Here is a 24,803-nt window from a genome sequence, read left to right on the forward strand (position 1 = left end):
GGGTAGGTAGAGAATAGTAAGTCATAGTGTTTGTCCTCCAGGGACTTGTGGATAAGGGCTAAGGTAGACTCACATGGAAATAATTACATAGGACATAATAGGACACCAAAAGTTGCTCTGGGCGTATTATGAGGAGAGACACTCACTGTGAGGAAGGGAGAGTGCTAGGAAGGCTTCCAAAAGGAGGTGGTGTTTTGAGCTGGGGTATGAAGAAAGGATGGCATTTCCACAGGTAGATATTGCTGGGACAGGTGTGCTGGGAAGAAAGACCTTAATCAAAGACTCTGAGGCAAGGACATAGAGGTGGTGGCAGGGAAGTCCACAGGCTATCTGGGGAAGCCAAACATCGCCTGGCATGATCAATGCTTCTCCATGCTGCAGCAAAGCTTCTCCACTGGGGTGCTGGGCCCCAGGCTGGGAGGGTGGTAGTCCCCTCAGGACCAATTCCCCAGGGGAGTCCAGGAGCCTGCAGGATTATCAAAGCCCATCTTCATTTTGGGTGTGTCTTCAGAGCTCTGTAAGCTCCTGCCCTTACCTGTACACTCAGAGTAGCTCTAGTCCCTAAGACGAAAGTGAGTCCCACTAAACTGACAGCAAATCTGTCCCTGTGCCAAGCTCAAAGCTGCCTCCTTTCCAATCGAAGCCCTCAGGTTTGCCCTGACTCTTGGATAAGAGGCATAGGTGAAGACAAAACACTGTGACGCTCTCTCCCGTGGTGCCCAGTCTGTGCCCAGAGACAAGAGCAGCACAGAGTGACTTCCGAAGTACCCCCTTTCATCCTGTGTCCTCTTGGCATATTACACCAGTTGTCCTTCCCCCCATGCCCCGCCCCTATGCATGGCGGCACAGACACTTAGCGATTTGCTCCTTAATTGTCCCCCAGCTAGGCTGCGCAGATGCTGCTCTTTAATCTCTCCTGATAAATGAATCGCACCGCTCCTTTAATCATATGTTCATATCCAAGCCAATTTGAATCAATTTGGCAGGGAGCGTGTTGCAAGAGATGCCATGACTGCTGCTTCTCCCCCCAGGGCCGTGGGGCCAGCGTGTCTGCTGTCCTCACCCTCAGCAAAGAGCCCAGGAAATCCATCCAAGAAAAGAATCTCCTACCTGAATGGTGGGCGGGGACTTTTCAAAGTCAATTGTTCTTTCCTATCCGCCAAGCAGGCCCGAGTGGAAGTAGAGGGAGATGGATTCCCAAAGGACGCAGAAATGGGAGGAAGGGCGGGTGAGTCCACATCCTTTCTTGGTCCCTGAACAAAGCACCATTATCATCCCTGGGAGAAAGTGCTGCCTTAAATCTAACCCCAATCCTTTCTGTTCCCCTTTCATTAACTCCGAGGTGGTTCTCAGGGCAGCTGGAACACTTCATCACCTTTTACATAGCAACACATCCCAGACCGGTCTATGATCATTTGTCCTTGCTTGTTACTGCTGTGGTCCGCCACCCCAGCCCCTTTCTTTCATCTTTCCCCAGGAAATATTTTTTTCTAAATTCTCCAGCCTGGTGGGCATTCCTGGGTTGCTTGGTAACGTACCAAGTTCTTGCCTCATTTGGGGCTGCTGCTTTTTCACCTACAGACTGGGGTCCACGTGCTGTAGTGAAAATAAAACAAAACAAAACCGATAAATAAAACCTGCTAAACTGAGGGCTTCTGCCGCTAGTACTGAGACCTTGGAGAAGGGACTGAACCTCTTGGGCCTCAGGTTCCCCATCTGTAAAACAAGATATTGCTGGCAAGAATCTTTTGGCTCCTAAATTCGCAAGGAGCCCCTCAACGCTGCCAAACATCCCCACCCCTTCATCACCCTCGGCGAGGAACCGAGGGTGTGGAAATGAGGGACCGACAGGCGGCGCTAGGGAAGCCGCGAGACGCTCGTGCTGGGGGAGGGACGTCTTCTCCCAGCGCGCGGTCTATCGGGGTTGGTTCTGTCGAGAAGCCGGGTTGCGCCTCCGCGTGGTCTTTGCCCCCGCCTTTTAACTCCAAGGCTCTGCCACTCCAGGCAGGCGCCCTCCCATTGATTGGGAAATCTGGTATATTAGCATATTCATATATTATTTGCATGTTCTGAGCCTCTGGCTCCGCCCCTGCCTGGAGGTGCTTCCCGACCTTCCAGGAAGCCACGACCATTTAAAGATTCCTAAGCAGTTAACTAGGCCAAGCCCAACGTTGTTGCCCTTTAAATATTTCAGAGGCATGAGAACACATCTCTTGGCTCAGCAACCCAACTACGCTGTTTCCGGCTCTTTTAGGGGCTCCTGGAACTGAGTCTGTTGTAGTGACTGGGGCGTCCCAGGCTGTCAATGGTGATACGTGAAATGGAGAGGATGATAAAAACCAATGATAGTTCCCATTTGTTTGAGCACTTACAATGTCCACATACTTAACGCACTTTTGCTTACATAATCTCATTTAACCTTTGTCACAACTCTATGAAGTGTCCTTGTCCCCATGAAGAAATAACATCTGTCCTAGCAGGGTCCTCAGCTTGGTTCCAGCAACTGACCAGGCACCTCTGAGCTATTCTGGCCTTGTCAGAGGATGAAGCAGGAGGCAAGAAAGCCAAGAGTCATTGCCGTGATCCTCATCTCAAAGAGCTGTGTGCCTGGTATCCACCAACACCTGGCCTTAGGAAGGAAACACTTCTTGGCAATTTTAGGGGAAAATATCAACCTCACGTTTGTGTTGCTCTTTACAATTTCAGAGCATCCGCCATACATTATCACATTTGCGCTTCATGCACACTGTGCCAACAATATAAATAACAGTTCCACATGGCCCGGAATGCATATTTTAAGCTATATTCACCTCAGTCTAATTTCATTATAATACAACCCAACAATCCAGACCATTCTCTGGGATATGATCTGGGAGGAGTGATTTCCAGAGCAATAGCCATTTTAGAGTTAACAAGAATACTAGATTTGTTTAGAAAAAATTTTACAGAGAAATTGAGTCTTCTGTAGCATAAACCCCAGTAATGGGTCATATACTTAAGGGAGATTCCAAAAAGATGTGTGCTTTGCGATTGAAGTCAGTGACATAAATCTCCCAGTGGAATACTTAAATGTGCAGATGGAATTTGCTTTAGATATCAAAAGTCAGCAATGACAGTTTTACCAAAAAAACCTCAAAAAGGATATTGAGTTTTGACACTGTTCAGGCAAATTATATTTGAGGTGGCTTAAGAGCAAAGAGTTTCCACATTTTAATAAATTTTGATATGTTCTGTGCCACATCTATGATCTGACTAGATTAGGAAAAGAAGCAAATGGATTTGGGGAAGAGAGGACGCTAGGGAATTTGAAAGTGGAGAATACAAAGGAGGGGCAGTTTTTAAAAAATCCTGGTAAAGGGAAGATGCAGCCAATAGTTTCAGAAACATTAGGTCTTTGAAAGACAGGTCAGTAACTGGTAACCAGGCAGATATAAAATTGTAGATGGTGAAAGAGGCCTCATGGGTCCTGTTTCTCACAGGACTGGAATCAGTTGCAGGTTGGCATTCTTGCTTGAGGCCCCCATGGGACTTACCTTCCTCTGGAAAGCAAGGGAGAGTGACCCTAGTGAGTGGCTCTGCCCCAGGATGTTCTGCGCTACAGGCACAGGTCTCGTGGCCTGCTTTTGAGGGGCCTGGGGCCCATCTGTGGAGCTATTCTTTCTAGTGGACCACATACTGAGCCACTGGGTGGGATTTCATATTAGACAGGAAGGGAGCTTCTGCTCCCGGGGAACTAGCAAAATAAGCCCAGAGGACCAGCTAGAAAGTGAGGCAGTCTTACAGCTCTGTGAATGGGTTCTTAAGGGAACATGTACACAGGACAAAAGTACTACACATGAAAACAGATAAATAAATGGTAGAAGGGACCTCTGACTATTATAAATAGTTTTATTTGGGCATAGGGAGCTATAGATAAAGTATCTGTGTTTATAATATAAATTTTTCATGCATTTTTAAAAAAATGTCAGTGTAGATGTGTGTCTGTGCCAAACGCAATAGAAGGCCCCAAATTGTCCTATTAGTGTGACTATAAGGGTAGCGTCTTTCTGGCATTTCATATATAGAAATAGTAGCCGTGAGGGGAAAACCATGTGGCGAAGCTGCTTAGAAACTGCTTAGATCCCTCACTCAGGGAAAGCTGTTCTTAAAGCAGCAGGCATCTCTTGGCATAGCTGACAGTGGAAGCTGGAAGAGGAACAGATTGGAGGGTGGAACCTGAACAGGGTATTTCGGGGAGAGAAGCAGCAGGGAGAAGAGAAGAGCATCTAGACGGCGCCCTCCCGTGCAGCCTGATGCCCTGCAGGTGATAGGCTTAGGTGAGATGACTCGTGTTGGTAAAGGCACTGGTGATGGATCAGAGTGAGGAGAAGCCAACTGCCAAGAAGATCATTTAGAATATTTGTGTCATGGTTATATACTTTAAAAATATATATATCTATAAGGGCTCAATGACCAGACTTTGTGCCTGGCTGATGGGTTTGTGTTTCTCATACCCGATTCCATCTACAAGGGTTTAGCCCCTTAAGGAAAAAGTATGGTCACTGTTTCACAGAGTCAAGTCACCACTGAGTTCTCTGAGATAATGAGAGGGTATGGGTATCTGAAGGGAGTGCCTGGGAGTTCAGGCATCAGGAGGTCTGGGAGGATTAAGGCCCCTGAGGGTGGGAGTGATCTTCATCTCCCTCCCCTCCCCCTCTCCTTGCTCCCCAGTAGAAATCAGCTACAAATCTCAGCTTGTTGGGAACAGATGGCCTTGGCTGACGAATAAGCCACTGCAGGCTGCTCCACCTGTTCTCAGGCTGGAATAATCAGCTCGAGACAAACATCGGCGCTGAAATAACTCATGGAAGTGGGTGAGGTGCAGACACAGATTCCAAAAATCTCTTAAATAGACCCCTTCTAAACCGTCTCTCCTCCCCAGCCCCTAGAGGCCATCAGGGGAAGGTAATGGAGCAGAGAAGACAGATAGAGCCCCAAAATGAGCATGATGCTCAAGCTGCTGGTGCCCAGGGGTGGGGGAGGGGAGAGACTGAACGTTGTGAGTTGTTAGGAGTGGAGGGGGACCATTCACCTAAAAGGACAGGAAAACGTGTGAATGGTTGGTCCACATCAGGGACAAGTGTGAGAAGAGCCAACCAGTCGGGAATAGTAGAAAACTGAGAATTTGGAATTTTTTTGAATTTGTTCATTAAAGTAATGATATGCAAACGAGATCAAGCTACCCGTGAATCTCTCAGCAGCTCAGACAGCTCTGCCAGCAACCACTGGTGTTGGGTGCCTGGGTGCCCCTACTTCTGTAGACTTGTGTTCAGCCTTCCTTTACCTCCCTGATGAAGTCAGCTGTGCACATGTTCCCTGGCAGAGGCAGGTGAGCCCGTAGGGTAGTGAAAGTGCAGGGAAGCAGTGGTGATGGCAGTAGGGGAGGGAGTGTCCAGCTGAGAGGAGGTCCAGGCCCTGTGAAGTCGGTCAGGAGACAGCAGGGACTGAGAGAGAAAAAGGGTGCTTGTTTGCTCTGGGTGCCACAGGCAGGTGCACAGAGCATACAGACTCTGAGTCCCCAGAAGCTGTACTGGCCAGGGAAGAAGGCTGCAGAGCCCTGGGAACCCCAGAGTTGCATCTATGACTGTCAGATAGTGTACCCCCACATTTAGGGTCCCACACACCTGCTCTTCTCCTTGAAGCTGGGTGTGCTGGGTACCATGATGGTGCCTGACCTGCGGAATACCTGGCTCTGTGGTTCTCACCCTGCTGCATATTAGAAACAGCCAAAGAGCTGTTGTTTTTGTTTTGTTTTATACACAAAAACTAGAAAGAATAGTATTGTGAACTGCTTTATCTATCAAGCAGCTTCTACAATTATCAACACAGAGAAAAATCTTGCTTTACGTTTACCCCTGTCCACTTCCTCACCTCACCGGATTATTTCAGAGCAGACCCCAGGTGTATCACTTTGTTAATAAACACTTTAGAATATATTCCTCAAAGAAAAGAAAATGACTTTTAAAAATGTAATCATGTCCTGGCTGACGCGGCTCAGTGGGTTGAGCGCTGGCATGTAAACCAGAGGGTCACCGATTTGATTCCTGGTCAAAGTACATGCCTGGGTTGTGGGCCAGGGCCACGGTTGGGGGTGCATGAGAGGCAACCGCACACTGATGTTTCTCTCCTCTTTCTCCTTCCCTTCTTCCCCTCTCTCTAAAAATAAATTTTAAATATTTTTAAAAATAAAATAAAATAAGACCGTAATCACATTGCTCTTATCACACCTAAAAAATTTATTAGAAACTCCTTAATACCAAATATCCAACTAACGTTTCAATATGCTTGATTTTATAATATATTGATAATGTAATAAATATACATATATATTAAGTTAGTTTGTTTGAACCAGTATCCAAACAATACTGAGGCACCTTTTTTTAAATTCTCACCTGAGGATATATTTATTGATTTTTAGAGAGGAAAGGAGAGAGAAGTGTCAATATGAGAGAGAAACATCAATCGACTGCCTCCCATACGTGCTCTGATTGGGGACTGAACCCACAATCTAGGTATGTGCCCTGATTGGGAATCAGACCCGCAACCGTTTTGTGTATGGGATGATGCTCCAACCAACTGACCTGCTGGCTGGGGCAACACTGAGGAACTCATTAAGAAATAGTGTCCAGGATCTTCTCCCTTAGAGAATCTGATTGATTGTCCTTGGGTGGAGCTCAAGCATTATATATATATTTTTTGTTTGTTTGTTTGTTTAAATATTTTATTTTATTTTGTTTTGTTTAGAAATAGGGGAAGGGAAGGAGAAAGAGAGGGAAAAAAACATCCATGTGTGAGAGAAACATCCATCAGTCGCCCCTCGCACACCCCCAACCGGGGACCTGGCCCACAACCCAGGCATGTGCCCTGCCCAGGAATTGAACCTGCAACATTTTGATTTGTGGAACAACTCCCAGTCCACTGAACCACATGAGTCAGGGCTATATATTTTAAGCATTTTATATATTTTTTAAAATAATTATTTATTTATTTGTTTGTTTATTTTGTTTTTAGAGAGAGGGGAAAGGAGAAAGAGAGGGAGAGAAGCATTACTGTGTGGTTGCCTCTCACTCGCGCCCCCAACTGGGGACCTGACGTGCAACCTAGTCATGTGCCCTGGCGGGGAATCGAACCAGCGACACTTGGCTCACAGTAGGCATTATATATTTTTAAAGCTAACTGGATGGTTTTAATGTGCAACCAACATTGAGAAATGTTCTACCTTTCACCCTACCAGGTTCCTGCCAGTTCCTCCTCATCCAGGCTCTTCTCCCTGCCTCCATCCAGTAGAACAGGCAGATATCGGAGCAGCTGGCACTAGCATGCCTACGTGGATGTCCCTCTTCTCCAGGCTCCTCTTTCAGGGTGGGCTCGAACTCTGGACGCGAGCATTCCTTTTTCCTCCATGTTCACATACCATGTGCACCTGTTCCCATCCCTTTCTCCCCTAATATGCCTGGTGCCTGTTCTTCCCTTGCAAGTGCAGCAAAAAAATTTTTTTTTCTTTTGTGTGAAAATAGCAAAATTCCTACCTCAGGAAAAAATGAGAACTTCCCTGGGGGCTGTACTCATTTGGCTGCTCAAGTGGCTCCCGGCTACGCTGGAGCTGAGCGAGGGGCCTGCTGGGGGGCTCGGCAGCAGATGTAAGGGAAACCGGGGATGGAGTAGGACTTGAACCCAGAACATTTCAGGGAATCTAAGAAACCTTTCTCTCCTGAGAATGTTGGCCCCGGGAGCATTTTAGAGAATTATACCCGTGTCCCTAGCTCACAGACAGCTGCCTGACTTCCCATGGCTGTTGCTTACATTTGCTCCCCTACCCCTCCACTGGGTCTGCTTTGGATTTGTTCCTCTTTTCTGTGTCCCCCACTCCATGCCTCACTGAATGTTGGTGAAACAAATCTAGTCTAAAATAATGAGCAATCAGCTACCCGATGCTTGGGGCAGGCTGGGCAAGGGCTGGGGGGAGGGGGGAGGGAGCTGAAACATTTATAAAGCTTAATAAAGATGCAGATGAGCATGCTGACTAAGAGCCCCAGAGCTGGCCTTATTCATTATTTAAAGTTATGTAAATGCCATTGGGTCCTTCCTGTTAGAATCCTGCCCCTTGTCCCCGCTGCTCCTCCTTGTCTGACGGAGCCAGCCCACCTAGTGTGCCCCTTTCCCCCCCACCCTCAGATGCTTGTATTCACCCTGCCATAGGCCCTGGCCCAGATATCTGTTCTAGGGCGATACAAATCCTCCATCTTCTCTCCAACCAGAAGTCTTCCAGAAGATGGTGGGAAGGTCCTAGCCCTCACACAAAACTATCGGCCCCCAGAGATGAGCTTCTCAGTTTTCAAGATCTCCAAGAAAAGAAGACCATCAGAGTGCTTAGATACATGTCTTACTGTCTCACAAATCTACTTAGTGGGATGGGTGCCCTGAGGTCTAACCTAAATCCCTGTGGCTATACTGGAATCCCACCAGTGAAACAGAATATTCGCTCACCAGACTTTCTTTAATCACTCTTCTGAGAAATAAAATGCAAGCATCATGTCACACTCCAGTCTGCTGTCTCCAGACTAACTCATCCTTGCTGCTCCCTTGCCCCTTTCTGGACAGGTGAACAGCCTTCCAGATTATACTGCTTAAGCTCTTGAACCTGTTCTGGGATGCCAACCTCTGGGGACAGCCTAACAGTAGCTAAGCTATGTACCTCTTCTCTTCTCCATCATGATTACAGATCTGTACCCCACGGCTGCCTAGGTCTTAACACTCAAATTACTTTCCTCTGACTCTTCCTCACTCTGTACCAGTCTTTCCCTTTTTCCCCATCACCCCCTAATTTTTCAGTTTGGTGAGGCTGAGAGATGAAGAATTGGGTCAGAAGCGCAACGGCATCGATTGCCTCTGCTTTCCCTTCTTTTCTGGACTGACTCTCCTCCCTCCCTACCCCCGATCTATTTTTAGCCTGCCTCTGTTTTCCTTAGTCTGGGCGGCAACCAGGCCGACCGCTTTCTCCTCTCTGCCCTTATCTCTCCACTGCAGCCTGTGCAGGCCCCAGCTGCCCTTCCAGAGGTCTTATTGCCTGCCCGATTTATTTTCATTTTCTTCCATCTTGAAGATACGTCGGGTCTGCCTGAAAGGGGATGCCTGGCCCCGCTAAAGCAGAAGCAGAGCAGGGAGATAAAGCTGGTGGATCTGTTTGGGCAAATCCTTCAGTGTCGTTAAGCCCACAAGGTGTCCTCCGACCCCTTCTATGATGGCTTGTCCTCTTCTCTATGCCCATAGACTTTGTTCCCTGCATCTCCTCTCCCACTCTGTGACCCCCCCACCCCCCACCCCCCAAAAGAAGTGCTTAGTTCCATCGCTTGGCCATTCTGGACCCATTTCCTTTGGGTCTGGGGGTGAGTGTGCAGCATTCCTGGAGGTCCTTACCTGCCTTTTTGGCCTGCACATTGCCAGTCTCTTCTTAGCCAGTTCCTGCTTCTTTCCACCCTTCCCTGACCTTACCCTTCCCACGCACACCCATCCTACCCTCATGCCCTTGTCCCAGCCTTGCCACGCACTCTGTTTCTAGGACGCACCAGCTCACTTGTGAAGAACCTTAGCCAGCTCAGCATCCCCCATTTGTCCTTTCTCAGCCTCCCGTAGACATTGGTCTCCTCCTTTAGCTGCCACCAGCAAGCAGAATTAGACTGGATATTTTGGAAGGGATGCTGCAGCTGGCTGGGGGAGGAGGGTGGCACAGACAGAAGCAGAGCCAGAGGGAACTGCGGGCAGCCGTGGAATAAGCGGGAGAGGTTCCCAACACCCTTTCTCCCCAACTTTTGCCAGGTTGGGAGCTGGCAGGATCTTACATGGATCCCTCTCTGTGCCTCATTTTTCTCTCTCTCACACACAATACCTTGCTTTACAATTTATCACATTCTCTTACATACATCCAGATACCTGCCTGGCACACTCCCTCTCCTCCAAGTCTGTTCAAATGCTCCCTCCTCAATGAGTCCTACCCTGACCACCATGGAAAAAGTCTCCTCCCCCACATCCTCCATCTTCCTCTCCCTGTTCTGTTTTTCTCCAACACACTTGTCACCTTCTAACATGCAACATAATTTACTTACATGTGTCATTTACATTTCTTCCCCGCACTGAACTGTGAGTGCCACAAGGGCAGAGATTTCTGCCTGTTTTGTTCACGGCTGCATCCACTGTGCCTAGCATAGTGCCTGACACACAGCAGAAGCTCAATAAGTCTTTCTGTATTGAATGGATAAATGAATGAATGATCTCACTTAATCCTCACACACTCCTGTAAAGTTGGTTGATATTATTCCCTTTTTTTATTGTAGTAAAATATACACAACATAAAATGTACCACTTTAACCATTTTTAAGTGTACAATTTAGTGGCATTAAGTGCATTCACTTAAACCATGTTTGTTTGTGATTTGTTAAACTTTGATGTTGTAAAAGCATCATCGCCATCCATCTCCAGAACTTTTTTATCTTCCCAAACTGGAACTCTGCATCCATTAAACACTAATCCCTCATCCTTCCCTCCCCACAGCCCCTGGAAACAACCATACTACTTCCTGTTTCTATGAAGACATTATGTGTCCTTTTGTGTCTGGCTCACTTCACTTAGCATCATGTCTTCAAAGTTCATCCATGTTATAGTATTCTGCCCATTTTACAGACATGATGATGATGATTATTCCCACTTTACAGAGGACGAGGTTCAGGAGACCATCTGAGAGCACCTAAAAATCAGTCTTGTCATAGGATTGATGGGATTGGCTGGCTTTTATAATTCCCTGGAGCAATCAGTGCTAATCCATGAGCCTAGACCTATGTGGCAGTTGAAGAGTAATCTCCTCTGTGTTCTATTCTCTTTGGGAATATTTTTACTTTCATTCCCATTTCCCACCCTTCCCTGCTCAGTAACTCTTAATGTTTTCACTACTACCGCCACTATCCCCCGCACCCCAAACCCGGCCCAGTCTGTTGCTCCCCAGAGTACTTTAACTCCTTTCTCTCGGGTCAGACTGGCCTGGTCTGGAGATTATCCTGCTTGGGTGCATTAAGTCTTGCTTGAGTCCCTGATAACACCCCTCACCCCTCCTCCCACCCTGGGGTAGTTATGAGCCTGCTCCCTTTCAAAGCAATTAGTGCAAGGAGACCAGCCGACTTGGTGCTAATGCCGTTTCATTAAGTGGGAGCAATCCTAATGATAATAAAATGGCACATTTAACATTCAAACATTGAACAGGGTTTCTAAGCGAGTGTGTCTCTCTCTTTCTTCCTGGTATAACAGCTCCATCTTCATAAAGACCTGACAATACACCTTAATGAGAGACTGGGGAACTGAGCATCTTTACAGCACCAGAGAGAGGATGAGAATCAGACAAAGAATCCAGAGGAAAAGGGTGCAGTGCACCAAAGAGATCAAGACCCCCAAGGGCTCCTGGGGTAGAGGGTTCTGTAGTGCTGATTTAGACTATTAAAATCTGTAAAAAATGAAGTCACAAGGAAAATAAAGCCCACCACAGACTTTAATGCAGTGCCATTATTTATTTGTTTATTCAATACATTTTTTAAAAGATTTTGTTTATTTTTAGGGAGAGGGGAAGGGAGGGAGAAAGAAGGAGAGAAACATCGATGGGGAGACTGAACCCACAACCCAGGCATGTGCCCTGACCAGGAATCAAACCAGCAACCTATTGCTTTGTGGGACAACACCCAACCAACTGAGCCGCACTGGTCAGGGCTATTCAACCCGTTTTTTCTTCAGCAAACATTTATGGTGCACGATGAGCCAGATTTTACGGGAGTTTGTAATGGAGGGTAGCTCTAGTTTTAAGACAGGAGCTTCGAGAGCAGTAGTCATCGACAAATCATCTTGTCTACCCTCCCCTGAACATCTTCAATAAAATCCATTTCAAATTCATCAGATTTCCCCATGAAGAGAACTTTAACAACTGCTTGGTCTCCTGTGCCAGTCCCTATGCCCCCTCCTTATACAGACATCCATCTGAAAAGTCACTGGAGAGCTGGCCAGGGAAAGCAGGTAGATTCAATTATTTGGTGTTTACAGGGGACTCAAGAGAGCAGGAGAAAGGGATGACATCTCACAGCCACTTCCTTCATCTGAGAAGGAAAACAGGGAGGCTGCTGGCCAGGGGTTAAAGGTGAGCTTTGCCCAGGCCAGAGAAGCGGCTGATTCGAAAAGGTGTCAGGTCATAAGACGGTGTTAATTTCATGCTTAATTCATACAGGATCTTGCCCACGACAGGGGATAGCTTGAATCCATGCCCTAAAGAGAGAAGAGCAGGGGCTGGGCTCAGAGGTGGGGCTGGGTCCTGGAAGTCCCCTCCAGAGTCCCCAGACAGAGCTAATTCTCTTGATCACATCCCAAAGCCAGGAGTTGCCTCCCACTATGAGTACCTTTTCTCTGATTACCCTGCCCAGCCCCTTACACACTCAGTGTCTAGGTGATGGGCCCTACCTGGCCAGCTAAGAGCATGGAAAACACCATTTTGCCTGGCACTGAGGCAGGTCAGCTTTAAAGCACCCCATCTCCCTCTCCCTGAACTCACCAGAGAATCCAGCCCCAATGACAATGTTGTCATACTTTGGGTGTCGATCAAGAATGAAGTGCTCATCAGGGGTGTTCTAGAAAGAAACAATCACACCTGTGTCCTTTGAGGTTAGGGGGAAGAAGAACTGCAGGCTCAGAAGAGAGGGAAGGAGGCTGGATTTCTTTCCAGAAAGAATGAGAATGCGACAGGAGCGTGTCCTCTGCCTGCCAGTGCCCCCTGGGGTATGGCGGTCCTTCTCATTCGTCCATCTGCCTCTCTTCTAGCACAGAGCTATGAACACAGTAGGTGCTCAGTTAATGCGCATAAACTAACTTAGCCAAGATGCCTCAGGCTCTGGTGACATCTGTCTCTTCTCTTTGTCCCTAAGGCCTGCTCAACTAAAACATCTTGCCAAAAAAAATCTTTCAGAGCCCTTCTGGGAAACATAGTGAAGGACTGCCAGGCATAAGCCTAGTTTCCTAATGAAAAGGCATATGAATAACCTCTAATGGGCCCTCTCTGGTGGAGGTGAGCCGACCCACAGAAATGAACTCATTTGCTTCAAGTCACATACCATGTCAGGAGTCAAGTAGAGTCGAGCCTGAGCTGTGCCAGGTCAATCTGTCCTTCGCCTGTTCCCCAGAGCTGCGCACTCCCTTACCGTGTACATGCAGCACTCCGCGACGGCAGGCTGGGGCTCTAGGTCAGGTAAGTGATCTCTGACAAAGCGGCTCAGGATTTGGACGTCTTGGGTGTCTGAGAATGCTGCGGGGCAGTCCGGATCTGCATTGTTGCCGTGGTGATAGCAGACCTGGCTCCCAATCAGAGCAGTGTGAGCTGCCAGGGCCAGCATTCCCGCACACCCACCCAGCCCAGGGGACAGGCTTGTACACACAATGCCCCCATCCATCATCCCGGCCTTCCCCAGTCCTGACAGATGCCGCTTGTTGCCAGGCAAGGTTGCCTAGTTGTTCATTCCCTAGTTGTTCATTCGCTAACCCTCTGTTTGCAAAGGAAGGGCTCCCTTTGCTGGACCTCAGGACAGTGGGGTGTCTTGCATTGCAAGGAGTGAATAGTGAAGCAGACTCCTGAGGGAGGCTGTTGAGGGAAGTAAGAGCAGTGGCCCCACTTCTGTGTGCACCCCTACTAGCTTGCTCCCTGCCTTTCACTCACCTTCATCAGCCCTGGGTACTCTCCGGAGGGCAGCCCATAGATGTGGTGGGGAGCCAGGCTGAGGTCCAGGTCCAGGAAGCATGGAAAGGCCTGGGACGCACCATAGCTTCCGGGAACCTTCTCTCGCCAGTAGTACACATTGATCCGCAGGGTCTTGAAGCAGGGAGAGGAAGGGGGCGATGAATGTGGAAAGCCTTGGAACTCTAAAGACAATGAGAACAGTTCCCTCTGGGGTCTTACAGCCCTTCAATTCTCATGGCATTTGCATGTTACAATATATTGAGATGCACAAAAATCTCTGACCCTCTTTCTCTTCTCCAGTTCTTAGTCTTCTCCCATTACTTCTCCCAGCCTTCCTTCTTTCTCTCTAGGAGTTAATAATACTTTATATTTATTAAGTGCTTATGATCAGCCAGACCACCTCCCAAGGACTTTATGCTTATCATTTAATTTAATTCCCCAACAGCCCAATCTCTTATTTCACAGGTTATAAAACTGAGGCTCAGTGAAGTAAACAAATTTTCCCAAAGTTGTCCAATAGCAAGTGGCAGATCTAGGATTCGAACTCAAGTTAATCTGGCTCCCAAGTGTCTTCTCTTAAGCACCAACTCTTAGGCTTCCAGCTCTCCTACCTGAAGAGGCAGCTCAATTCCCAGGGGAGAGAGGAGCCGGTTGGTCCAAGGACCTGCTGTGATGATCAAGCTCTTGGCTTGGTAGCTCTTGGTGGTGGTTTTCACTGTGATCGGTAGCCCTGGTTTTATCTCCATCACCTTCTCTCCATCATACACTTTGCCTCCTAGCTGTCGAATTGTACCCTGAAAGGGCAGGATCAGGGAAAGGGAAATGGTTATGCATGTAGTTCACCCTGGTGGACAAAGTCCCTCACTTAGGGCAGAAAAGAGAGTGCAGATTCTAGACCTTTCCCATCCTGACAGGGCCTAGCAGGGTATATAAAGCTGCCCTGCCTAAAGGTCAAGACTAAAGCTGACATGAGAAAGGCTCTCCTGCGGTGGGGGGATTGGGGCAGAGCTGATCTGGGGCCCAGGATGCCGAGATCAGGAGCTGCGTTGCCTCTATCCTGCACAACATCACCTGGAGGGCTCCGAGGGCCTTGGCCGCATACAGAACTCCTCCAGACTTGTCCAAGAGCCCCACTTCTTCCCTAGCCAACCGAATATTGGGGAAACATTGCTTCAGTTCTTCAGATGAAAGATACTGGTGTTTCACCCCCAGCCTAGACAAAGTAGTCTGGATTGTCTTAAATTCTTGATTCTCCTTCGTTCCCAGAAGCAGTAGTCCAGTCTGCCTGTAAAAAGAAAAGAAAAAGAAAAGGACACCTGGGTGAAGGTATGTATCAGGACCATGGCCCATTCTATCTCATTCTCCAGCTAGGGTCCCAGGGCCATGCATCAAGGACAGTCCCAGCCTCACACTCAAAAAACAGGCAAAGTGATCTTGATTCTGTCACAAGAGTCTCAGTATTATTGAGCTGGTTTCCAGCCCATGCCTGTCTGCCTTTGCCTCTCACTACTAATAGTAATCCCTCCTCCCTCTCAGGATTCACCTGTCCTTGAGGGCAGAGATTCTAAATCCTCTATATTTCCACACTTTGAAAGTGATAGGTGTTCAATGATTCGATGTGATTTCTTCCCCTTCCTCCCGTCCCCTAACCCCATTCACTATTTTCACCTCTATTCTTTATCCTCTTTCCTCACCCTGGCTGTTTCTTTTCCCTGTCCCTTTTCTTGTCACGTAATGTTTTGTCCCTTCCTGTGTGTCTGTCTCTCTATTCCTTCTCAGAAGCTGCCAGTTTTGTGGAAAGGGTCTTACATGGGGAGAGCTGGCTCTGGGTCCAGTCCTGGTGTCCCCTCTGAGAACTTGCTCTGGCCAGTTACTTTCCAGGGCCCAGGTTCCTCCTCTGTAACAACATCTATTGGACTATTGGTGGTTCCACACCAGGGTGATACTTTCTCCAACCCAGGGGCATATGGAAATGGCATGGGTCATTTTTTTTTTAGTTGTCACAGTGCCTGGGAATTGTCACTCATATTTAGTGGGCCGGGACCAGGGATGCTAAACCTGCAGTGCTAGGAAGATCCCATCCGAATGCGAATAGTATCTTCATGCAGAGACACCAGTAGATGGTCTCTTAGGGCTCCAGCAATTAATTTAGTGATTCTCTGACTTTGTTTCTCCCTACACATCCCTCTGTGCTTCTTTCTCACTGATGGAATTGAAAGCTATTTCTCTTTAATGTTTTCTGTATCTCTGTCACAAGAGACCAGAGATCTCTTTTTGTGGAAAGTCGTCTAAACAACAGAAGGGTCACTTTGGGCCTTGGAACCATTCTTGTCTTTCCTCTCAGTTTCAGCAGCCGTAGAGACAAGCATCAGCCTGGTGCATGCCCTAGGTACTGCATATAAAGCTCATAATAGCCTATAATGGAGTCTCATGGATATTACATGCTTCCAAATCCCACATTATCTGGTTGGGGGGATTAAAGAGGAGATTGGGAGGGGTCAGGGACACAGCGGGCCCCGGGGCTGGTGTCAGTACACAGAGCCGCGCAGCGTGCCCAATTCATTTGCCATGGCCCCCGCCTACCCAGCATTCACCACTGATGAGAAAGCCATGAGCAAGCACCTCTCTCCCTCTTCAAAGCTCAGCAGAAGGATGCTAGAGAAATCCCCACTAGCCAGCAGGCAGTCTTTTTCCTGTGGCTCCCCCCAAAGAACTTCAGATTGGTTCTCAGGTAATAAAAAACTGCCTGGGAAACTTCTTGGTCAACAGGATAATTAAGAAGTCACCCAAGTGTATTTCTTGAGCCCTTTGTACCCAATGGAGTTGTAGCTGGGTAGGATTCTGGGAAAGACCTGGCTAAACCCTCCCCTCAGCAGTCAGATCCCTGGCCTGGAAATAGAACAGCATAGCCTAACCCTGCCCGCAATGTATCAGCCTGTTCTCACGTATGCTCTGAGATTTAGTTCCTTGTCCTGTCTCCCTCCTCTCCTTCCTCCTTTCCTTTCTTCCTTCCCTCCCTTCCTTCTCGCCTTCTCTCCTTCCTTCCTTAAAATAAGAACCCCTCTTACAAGAACGTACTATACAGGGAAAATGAACTCATGCCAAGACAACAGCCAATCTGTTGAATTATGAAATCCTGAGTGACGTTCTCATTCCCAAGCCGTCCTGTGGTGGATGAAGCGGGAGCTCCCCATCCCGAGGAGTAATCAGCGAGCTGATGCTGCCCATGAATGTAATTGTGCCGATCGTAATCATTTTGCTCCAGCTCTCTGCCCCTGTGGCATTTATTTCTTAGCCCAGATATTGATCTAACAGTGGGAAATTTTCCATCTGAATTTGTGATGCTGGACCCTCCCCTAGCCCAAAGATGTGTTTGGGAAATTCTCATTTTCCGTGGATCACAGCTGAGTTATTTGGCCTGAGGGAAACCGTGCATGGCTGGAGAAATGCCTTGGATTGGAGAGAGATTTTTGACCATTATGAGCAAATCGGAAATAAATGTAAAACACTGCCTGGAAATGCAAAGGCCTGTCATTATGGGAGATAGGTGAGAGGCTCCTGTGGGAAATGCTTAGAGAATTGGAAATCAGTGAATCAAAACCGGGATCGGAGAACGGGTCTTTCCCCCCCAGTATGAAGATAGATGATTTCCATGGGCAGATTGAAAATCACTTAAGTGCTTATTTTCTTGATGGCTTTTCCTAGATCCCAATAAACAGACTGCTCATTCTGCATCAATTTCTCACCCCTATGCTCTGGGTCTCCCTCTCCTCTTTTTCTGCCCGGACCTAGGCTACAAAATCTGGGGAGGCATTACAAGAAAACAAAATGCCCGGGAACTGACTGGTCGGCATTGGCCTAGAAAGAAGGCACCTTGAAGTGAGGCTGGGCAGTCAGGAAACCCTGAAAACGGTGCAGCTCCCACCTCCCTGAATGTCCACAGCTGAGTGCAAAGCATTTGGTATGAATTGTGCCTTCCTTCCAACCCTAGCTGGATCCAGCACAAGGAAGAAGTGATCAAAGATTCCTCCCAAGGGTCTTGTTGACTCTTTGGCCCCAATAAAGCCACAGACATGATGCAAGGAGTTGGTGATTGGGAATTTCCACCCGTTACTATAGCAGAATTGGAGGCAGGATGGAGTGGGGAGGAATTGGGAGGGACAGACACCCCTCCCCTCGTCTGCCATCCCTTATCCCAGGCTCCGGCTTTTCCCTCTCTGGGATAAAAGTGCCAGGCGAGCCAGTTCTCAGAGTCACCTTGAGGAAAGGATTCGAGGAGGGACTTGGTAATGGCTGCTGTCTTTGTTGGTTTTGGAGGAGCTCCTGGCGTTTCATCTTCCGCAGTGGGCTGAGGTGGAATTGGTTAACAAAGGCTGCTCCAGGGAGGGGATGTGGCTGACAAGCCAGACACTTCCCCGACACAGGAAGCAGCAGCTGCGGAGGGGGCCACCAGGTTCTGCCAGCAGCTGTACTGCCTACGGCTGTGATCTTGTCTGATATTGTCAGCTAAGCAGGGGCAGTCCAGGTCAGGAGCTAGATAGTAGGACTCAAAGGGAAAAGGCGGGGCAGAAAAGAGAGGGGCCACAGAGCTGGGATTTGCTGTTTCTATCAACGTCCTGGCTGTACACATCACAAAAGACTCAGACCTTGTGATTTGACACATGTGTCACCGTCTGTTCCCAGAATATATGCAAATATCCTGAGCTCACCCATGTTTAGTATGCCACTGTCACAGGAAGCAGCAGAAGAGAATAAAAAGAGTTGGACAACCACCCTACCTATCCTCTTCTGAAAGTATTTTTTTTTAAATCACCATCAAAGTTATACATTCATGTCTATCAATTAGATTATGACATTGTGCTAGTTCTTCCAGAAGAACCTAGAAGAATAAGAATCACAAAGATGATGAATCATTTAGAAAATCAAAATTAAGAGCAAAAGCTAAAGGAATTGGAATGGGGAGTATCTGTTCTGTGTCCCTACTGAAGAAAAGAACCAAATAAATTAGTGTGCCTGAGTAAATTAAGTTAGCCTTAGAAAGGAAATAATAATAATAATAATAATAATAATAATAATAATAATAATATACAACACCTTGCACTCTATAAGACTTTTAAGGTTTTTCAAAGCACATTCATTTTATTCTTCCTTTTTCATAATTGAGTCTGTGAGGCATCAGAATGGTCTTTTAAGAAGGGCTATGATACGTCTTTGTCTTTAAATGTACATTAGCAGTCTTCTGATCTGGGATGATCAAGCAATGAGCTTGTTTGGAGACAGGAGGTACACAAAGTAAACACTTTGTGGTATCTTCTAAACCAGGGGCCAGCAAACTATGACCCAGGGACCAAATCAGGCCTGACACTTGTTCTTGTCTGTTGCATAAGCCAAGATGATTTTTTTAATTTTAAAATGGTTGCTAAAAAGCAAAAGAAGAATATTTCATGGCATGAAAATTATATGAAATCTCCATGTCCATAAATAAAGCTTTATTGGAACACAGCCATGCTCATTTGTTAACATATTATCTGTGGCTGCTTTCACACTGCAGTGTTAGAGCTGAATAATTGGCGAAACTGAACAGTTGCAACGGAGACCTTATGGCCTGCAAAACCTAAAATACTCGTTATGTGGCCATTTACAGAAAAAGTTTGCCAAACCCTCCTCTGGACTACAGTATTCTCTCACTTATCCGTGGGTATTACGTTCTAGACCCCACCCCACCCCAGACAGGTGAAAATCTGCGAAGTAGAAACCTTACATTTATTTTAGTATTTGTATATCTTTTAAGGCTTTATAAACCCTTCCCACACACGTATAAACCGTTCCCACTCCCTTATTAACCTTTCCCACTCCCTTATTAACCTTTTCCACACTTTTATAAACACTACTTATGTTCTTAAACATATTCTACATTCTTAAACCTACGTAACTTTAACAACATACGTATACAGTACCGCAAAATCCCACGATACAGTGAGGCCGCGATAAGTGCACCGCAATATAGAGGGACTGCCGTATAGGAATTCTGTGATTAGCACTAATGGGTTAAGGCCTTGACTGCTCAGTAACACCTCTAATGAGGTTTTGGGGAGAATTCAATGAGTCAACATGTATCAAGTGCTTTGAGAACAGCCTTATTTTCTTGCTTATAGCACTAAATATGTGATGATGATGATGATGATGATGATGATGATGATGATGATTTGTATAAACCCTTTACTTACATATCCTCACAACAGCCCCGTGAAATAGATGTTATTACTCCTACTTTACAGATGAAAAATCTGAGTCTCAAAGACATTAAACAACTCCCTCCAAACCACACAGTTAAATGTGTCAGAGTTTATTCTAATACCAGGCCTGCCTCCTGCCTGCTTCCAAAGTCCTGTCCTCCTGCCAAAGATTATAAGAATATGAGAATCTCCTACAGAGGGGTGCCTTACCCTCTCTCCTTCTCCTGCAGCCTTTTCTCTTGATGTTCTTGGTTGGTGCATCCCGTCTGTCTCCTCCTGCCTTTCTTCCTCCCTTGCTCAATTGAGATAGGATGTTGCTGACCCAAAACAGGTAGAAGGAACTGCCACTTATTGAAAGGTGCTAGGCACTGTGCCAAGTATTTCATAAGAGTCTCATTTAATCCTCACAAAACCCTGTAGGAAAACATGAGGCACAGAGAGGTACAGAAAGTTTTCCAAGGTCATACAGCTGGTAAGAGGTAGAGCCCAAAGGCAAATTCGCACCTGTGTGACTCCAGAATCATCTTCCACATGAATGATTCTAGACACTCTTCTACCATTTCTTTTAGTTGCCTCCTTGTCTGCTAAGAAGAAATGTGCCCTCCAAGGCCTCAGCAGCTCTTGGTAGCACAAGACACTCAGCAGTATTCACAGATGGCTAACAGAAGGATCCCTTTGCCAGGCCACCCCTCAGCAAGACACGCTTCTTTATTTGGGTGCTGGATGCATTAGTTGCCTCTGGAATAAATCTGTAATTAGCTGCCCTAGCTGTATTTGCATAATGGATTTCACTTTGTTCTTAAGTTAATGGTGTTTTTGCAACAGAACAGTAACCTCTTGGTTCCTGGCCATTAAAATAACTGCCACCCTGTAGGGTAGAGCTGGACTTTTGTACGAAATTCAGATAAGAGCTGCAGAAAAGGTCCATGGTTAAAGTTCTCTTTGTGTCACAGGTTGTTTACTTTCCTCCCCAGGAGCATTTGAAAGGTCAGTGAGGAGGGGGCCTTAAGGGTTAGAGAGACCCATGGGGGCAACAGGGAAAGAGCGGCAGGCTCACTCCCTGGCAAGCAACGGGGTGTGAGGAGCATCCCTATTTTGTTCCTATGGGAGGAGATATTTAGAGAAAATGAAATGGATTTATAGGGGTCGCTCTGGGAGCTGGGTGCTGCACCCAGCATGAAAAGTTATGATACTAGCAGGAATATAAAGAATCAAGACAGCTGCCTCCTTTTCTATAACAATTCCTGCCTTCAAAGAATCTCAGATGCCTTCACAGAGATATAGATATAACCTCTGCTGGCCTTGGACACATGGTCTGAACCCAGTCTTGCAACGCAGGTCCTGGCAGGAGCCTGCTGGGCCCGTGGGGTAGTCCTGGCAGTGAATAGAATGCTTCCATGTGCCTGGCACTTCCCTAGGCCCTGTGTTCCTCCACGCATCTCACATGTTCGTGGCACTGCCCCATCACATACTGAAAGTGCCTCCAGGTACCGGGCCCCATGATTTAAGGAATTCCTCCACCACCACAACCTGTATAATTGGGTTCCAGTTTCATGCTCCAGCTGGGCCCACATCTGGTAGCACTCATCCATCATCTGGGTGTAAAAGTCTTCAGGGTATGCCCTTCGGATTATCCGGCTCTGCCCATGGGAACTTCCTCGGGAATGTGGTAGAAAGAACTGGAAGTGGAAGTGGAAAGCAAGAGAGACAACTGAGGCTATAACCCCTTGCACTGCCCGCCCCCCTGTAGGAGCCAGCTCAAATCAGCCAGGAGCTGTCAACCAGGAGCACTTACTCTTCAAATCTTTCCATACATTCTTCCTTTATGACCAAGTTCACGATCTGGCTATCTGAACAGAAGTTCTTCGGTAGCACGAACCCAGCTTCCTTTTTTGCTAACATCATTCACACCCCAAAGTCTCTCTGTTAGGTTATCTTCAGTCATCCCGCTGCCACCCCATCCCACTTAGACTCATCAAGAAGCAGAATTAGAGAGGAACTTTGAGGTCATTCTAATCTAGCCCCTCACTTCACAGACAAGAAAACCAATGCTGACTGTTTTCCTGTGGCTTCAACTCACGCGGGACAAGGAAACCACTTGGGATTTAGCAAAAGATGTACGGTTGCCTGCAAGGTTAAACCAAGAATCCCTCAGGCTTTGAGAAAACTGATAAAGAAATCAGAAAGGGCTCTAACCAATCCAGCTTATTACTGAGAAGAATAAACCAAAGCCTGGACAGCTTTAGGCAGAATGGAAGGGTAGAGATCTTTGGAAGGTGAGCTGGGTGGACATGTCCTGGTCACCCACATGTGCATGCTCACTGTAGACAGCACAGCACAGGTCACCTTTCCTATGAGAAAAAATAAGGCTGAATTTTTATGTCCTGTGTATCAAACAAGGAGGCTGCTATTATCTGGAGGTGGCAGAAAAAAAACAGAAGCCTCTGCTGGGTTCCAGGGTGAGAGGCCAGGAATGTGCAGGGAGGAATCCTACCTCTGAAGCTGACAAATCAGCCTTGGTCTCTAAACAAAATTATCTAAAGGTTACCCAGAGCAGAACTGATTATTTTTTCTGGGTCAGATCAACCGTTTTGACACAGAAGTGAGAGAGTGGGTGGCAAGAAGGAAGAGAACAGAGCTTGGGAACTTCTTGATCAGGGCAGGAACTGGGGGTGGGGGACAGTGAAGGGAGGAAATGCACCTAGAAATCCAATGTGGGCCTAAAGGCGTGTGGAACTTTCTTTACATTGTCATGAAACACACCAGGCAGCTAAGTTATACATTGTGCAGAATTTGTAATGATCTGGTCCCTTGTCCTGGCCCTGTAGCCTACTAACTCTGGAAACCTCTCTCTAGGGGAAGAGACAGGGACAGTCCCTAAAGTCAGGAGTGCAGAGGGGACATAGTACCTGCTCGAGCAGAAGAACCCTCTTCCCATGTTTGGCCAGATGGTATGCGGTGAAGCAGCCCTGGATGCCTGCCCCGATCACAATGGCATCACAGAGATCTTTCTGAGCAGCCATGATGCCCACTTAGCCCTATAGCCACAGAACCACACACAAAGGAGAAGAGCAAAGCGGGGTTCTGGACCTAAGGAGGAGGAGTAGGGCAAAGTGCAGCCCGGTCAGCATTCCCACAGTCCCCTGGGACCATGTCCTTCTCCCTTCCCCCAAAGCCTGGCACAGGGCTCAGCCTCGCCTCCCCTGCTGAGCAGAGCTGGGTAGTCCGATTTTGTGAGGTTTAGCCCAGCTCAGCTGCCAGCCTCACCCTTGCATCCCTCTAGCTTTCTATTCTTGGCTCAATTATTGTCATGCAAATGGTTCTTTCCTTTGCCACCTTCCTGTCTCATTATGATCTTTGTCTCTAGGACCTCAGCCCTGGAATTTCAATGCCTCCTAGACCAAGCTGGGCACCGGAATGCTGCCTTGCCTGCTGGCTCTCCTCCCTTCAGCCTGGTTTGCTTTGGAGATTCTAGAGGGCCCGAGCTCAGAGATTGGCACTGTGCCCAGGGTAAGGTCTACCTCCCAGGTGGGTGGGAGATCAGGGGGTAGACGCAGGTGTCAATTGAGAGGGCAGTCTTGTGATTATGAAATTATTCTCAGCATGTTTTATTTTGATTTTTTTTAAAGGAGAAGAAGAAATGATCCTGAACAAAGGGAAAGGGCAGAGTGAGAGGAGGAGCCTTCTCCTGAGGCACAGACAGGGGACCAGGCACCAGCCTAGCGTATGGGGGTGCTTCCTCTGGGCCAGGCAGTGCGCTAAATAAGTGCTTCCGCATGCATTTGGGACAGGACAGGATTGGTAGGGCATGATTCTTATACAATTTAGGGGGTCCTCTTTATGAAAAGGGAAAGAAAAATTATGAATACAGAATTAGGTCCCAGGACTTGGAAGAGGCTGCGCGGTCCAGGAGCCCAGCAGTTGAAGTTTCATTAGCTTCACAGTAAAGCTGCTTGTGCATGCATTGTCTCACTTTATCCTTCCAGCCCCAGGCGGAAGTATTTTTATCCCCACTATTGGCAGGTTAAAGATGGCCCCAAATTCGTTGTCACCCCTCGTATCAGAGGCTCTGTGACTGCTTGACCAATAGAATATGGCAGAAGTGACACTGGGACATGTTCTGGCTCAGGCCTTAAATGATTGAGAGCTTCCACGTCTGGTCTTGGAGCACCCCCTGCCAGAGCCCTGACCACATGGAGAGGCCCTGCAACTACATAGAGAGCCCAACAGGAGAGTGGAGCCATCCTGGGCCCCAGCCCAGCCCAACTACCACCTAAATACCACTGAGTGGCCTGATGTATGTCACACGGAGCAAAAGAATCACCCAACCAAGCCCCATCTGAATTCCTGACCTAGAAAATCATAAGATAGAATAAATATAATTTTTTTTTTGCCAGTAAGTTTTGGGGTGGTTTTTTATGCAGTCATACCAAAATACCACTTTACAGCCAAAGACATTAAGGCTTACAGAGGTTATAACTCACCCAATGCCACCCATCTTCTAAATATAGGCACTGAGATGTGAAGCCAGCCTTGTCTCCTCCAGAACTTGTCCCCTTCACCCGTGTGCTATACAGGGGAATAGTCAGAACTTGTAATGATGATTCTAATTTGCCTATTTTGCTGTTTCTCTCATGGCCATACTGTAAGTGGGAGAAAATAATAGACCGAGAAATCTATGTGACTACAAGGAGCTTCCCAACCTCAGTTCAGTGGCCTGCCCCCAGCAAAGACTCCCCCAGAATGACCTTGGCAATGAGCTGTCTTCTCAGCCC

The 24,803-nt window shown here is 47.3% G+C and overlaps 1 protein-coding gene and 1 long non-coding RNA gene across 3 annotated transcripts; one reads left to right on the plus strand and one right to left on the minus strand.

The window, feature by feature from the left end:
* Positions 1–11,581: 11,581 nt before the first annotated feature.
* On the minus strand, positions 11,582–23,119 carry PIPOX (pipecolic acid and sarcosine oxidase). 2 transcript variants are annotated; one of them, XM_090257653.1, is made up of 8 exons: positions 22,938–23,119; positions 21,559–21,707; positions 14,864–15,077; positions 14,404–14,586; positions 13,772–13,924; positions 13,260–13,409; positions 12,617–12,692; positions 11,582–12,333 (listed from the first exon to the last, which is right to left on the minus strand). In XM_090257653.1, the coding sequence occupies exons 1-8, from the start codon at positions 23,049–23,051 to the stop codon at positions 12,203–12,205; spliced, it is 1,170 nt and encodes a 389-aa protein (XP_090113779.1). In that variant the 5' UTR covers positions 23,052–23,119; the 3' UTR covers positions 11,582–12,202. The 2 variants fall into 2 exon arrangements, with proteins under 2 accessions (XP_090113779.1, XP_090113780.1); XM_090257654.1 differs by lacking the exons at positions 21,559–21,707; positions 22,938–23,119 and adding an exon at positions 20,239–20,442.
* Positions 15,056–24,418, plus strand: LOC149997945 (uncharacterized). Its single transcript, XR_016507243.1, has 3 exons — positions 15,056–15,118; positions 23,396–23,538; positions 23,658–24,418. It is a non-coding gene; the product is annotated as an uncharacterized LOC149997945 (long non-coding RNA).
* The last annotated feature ends 385 nt before the right edge of the window (positions 24,419–24,803 follow it).

Source organism: Furipterus horrens, unplaced genomic scaffold (genome assembly GCF_987537825.1).
Source record: "Furipterus horrens unplaced genomic scaffold, mFurHor1.1.pri manual_scaffold_11, whole genome shotgun sequence".
In the NCBI taxonomy this organism is placed as follows: Eukaryota; Metazoa; Chordata; class Mammalia; order Chiroptera; family Furipteridae; genus Furipterus; species Furipterus horrens.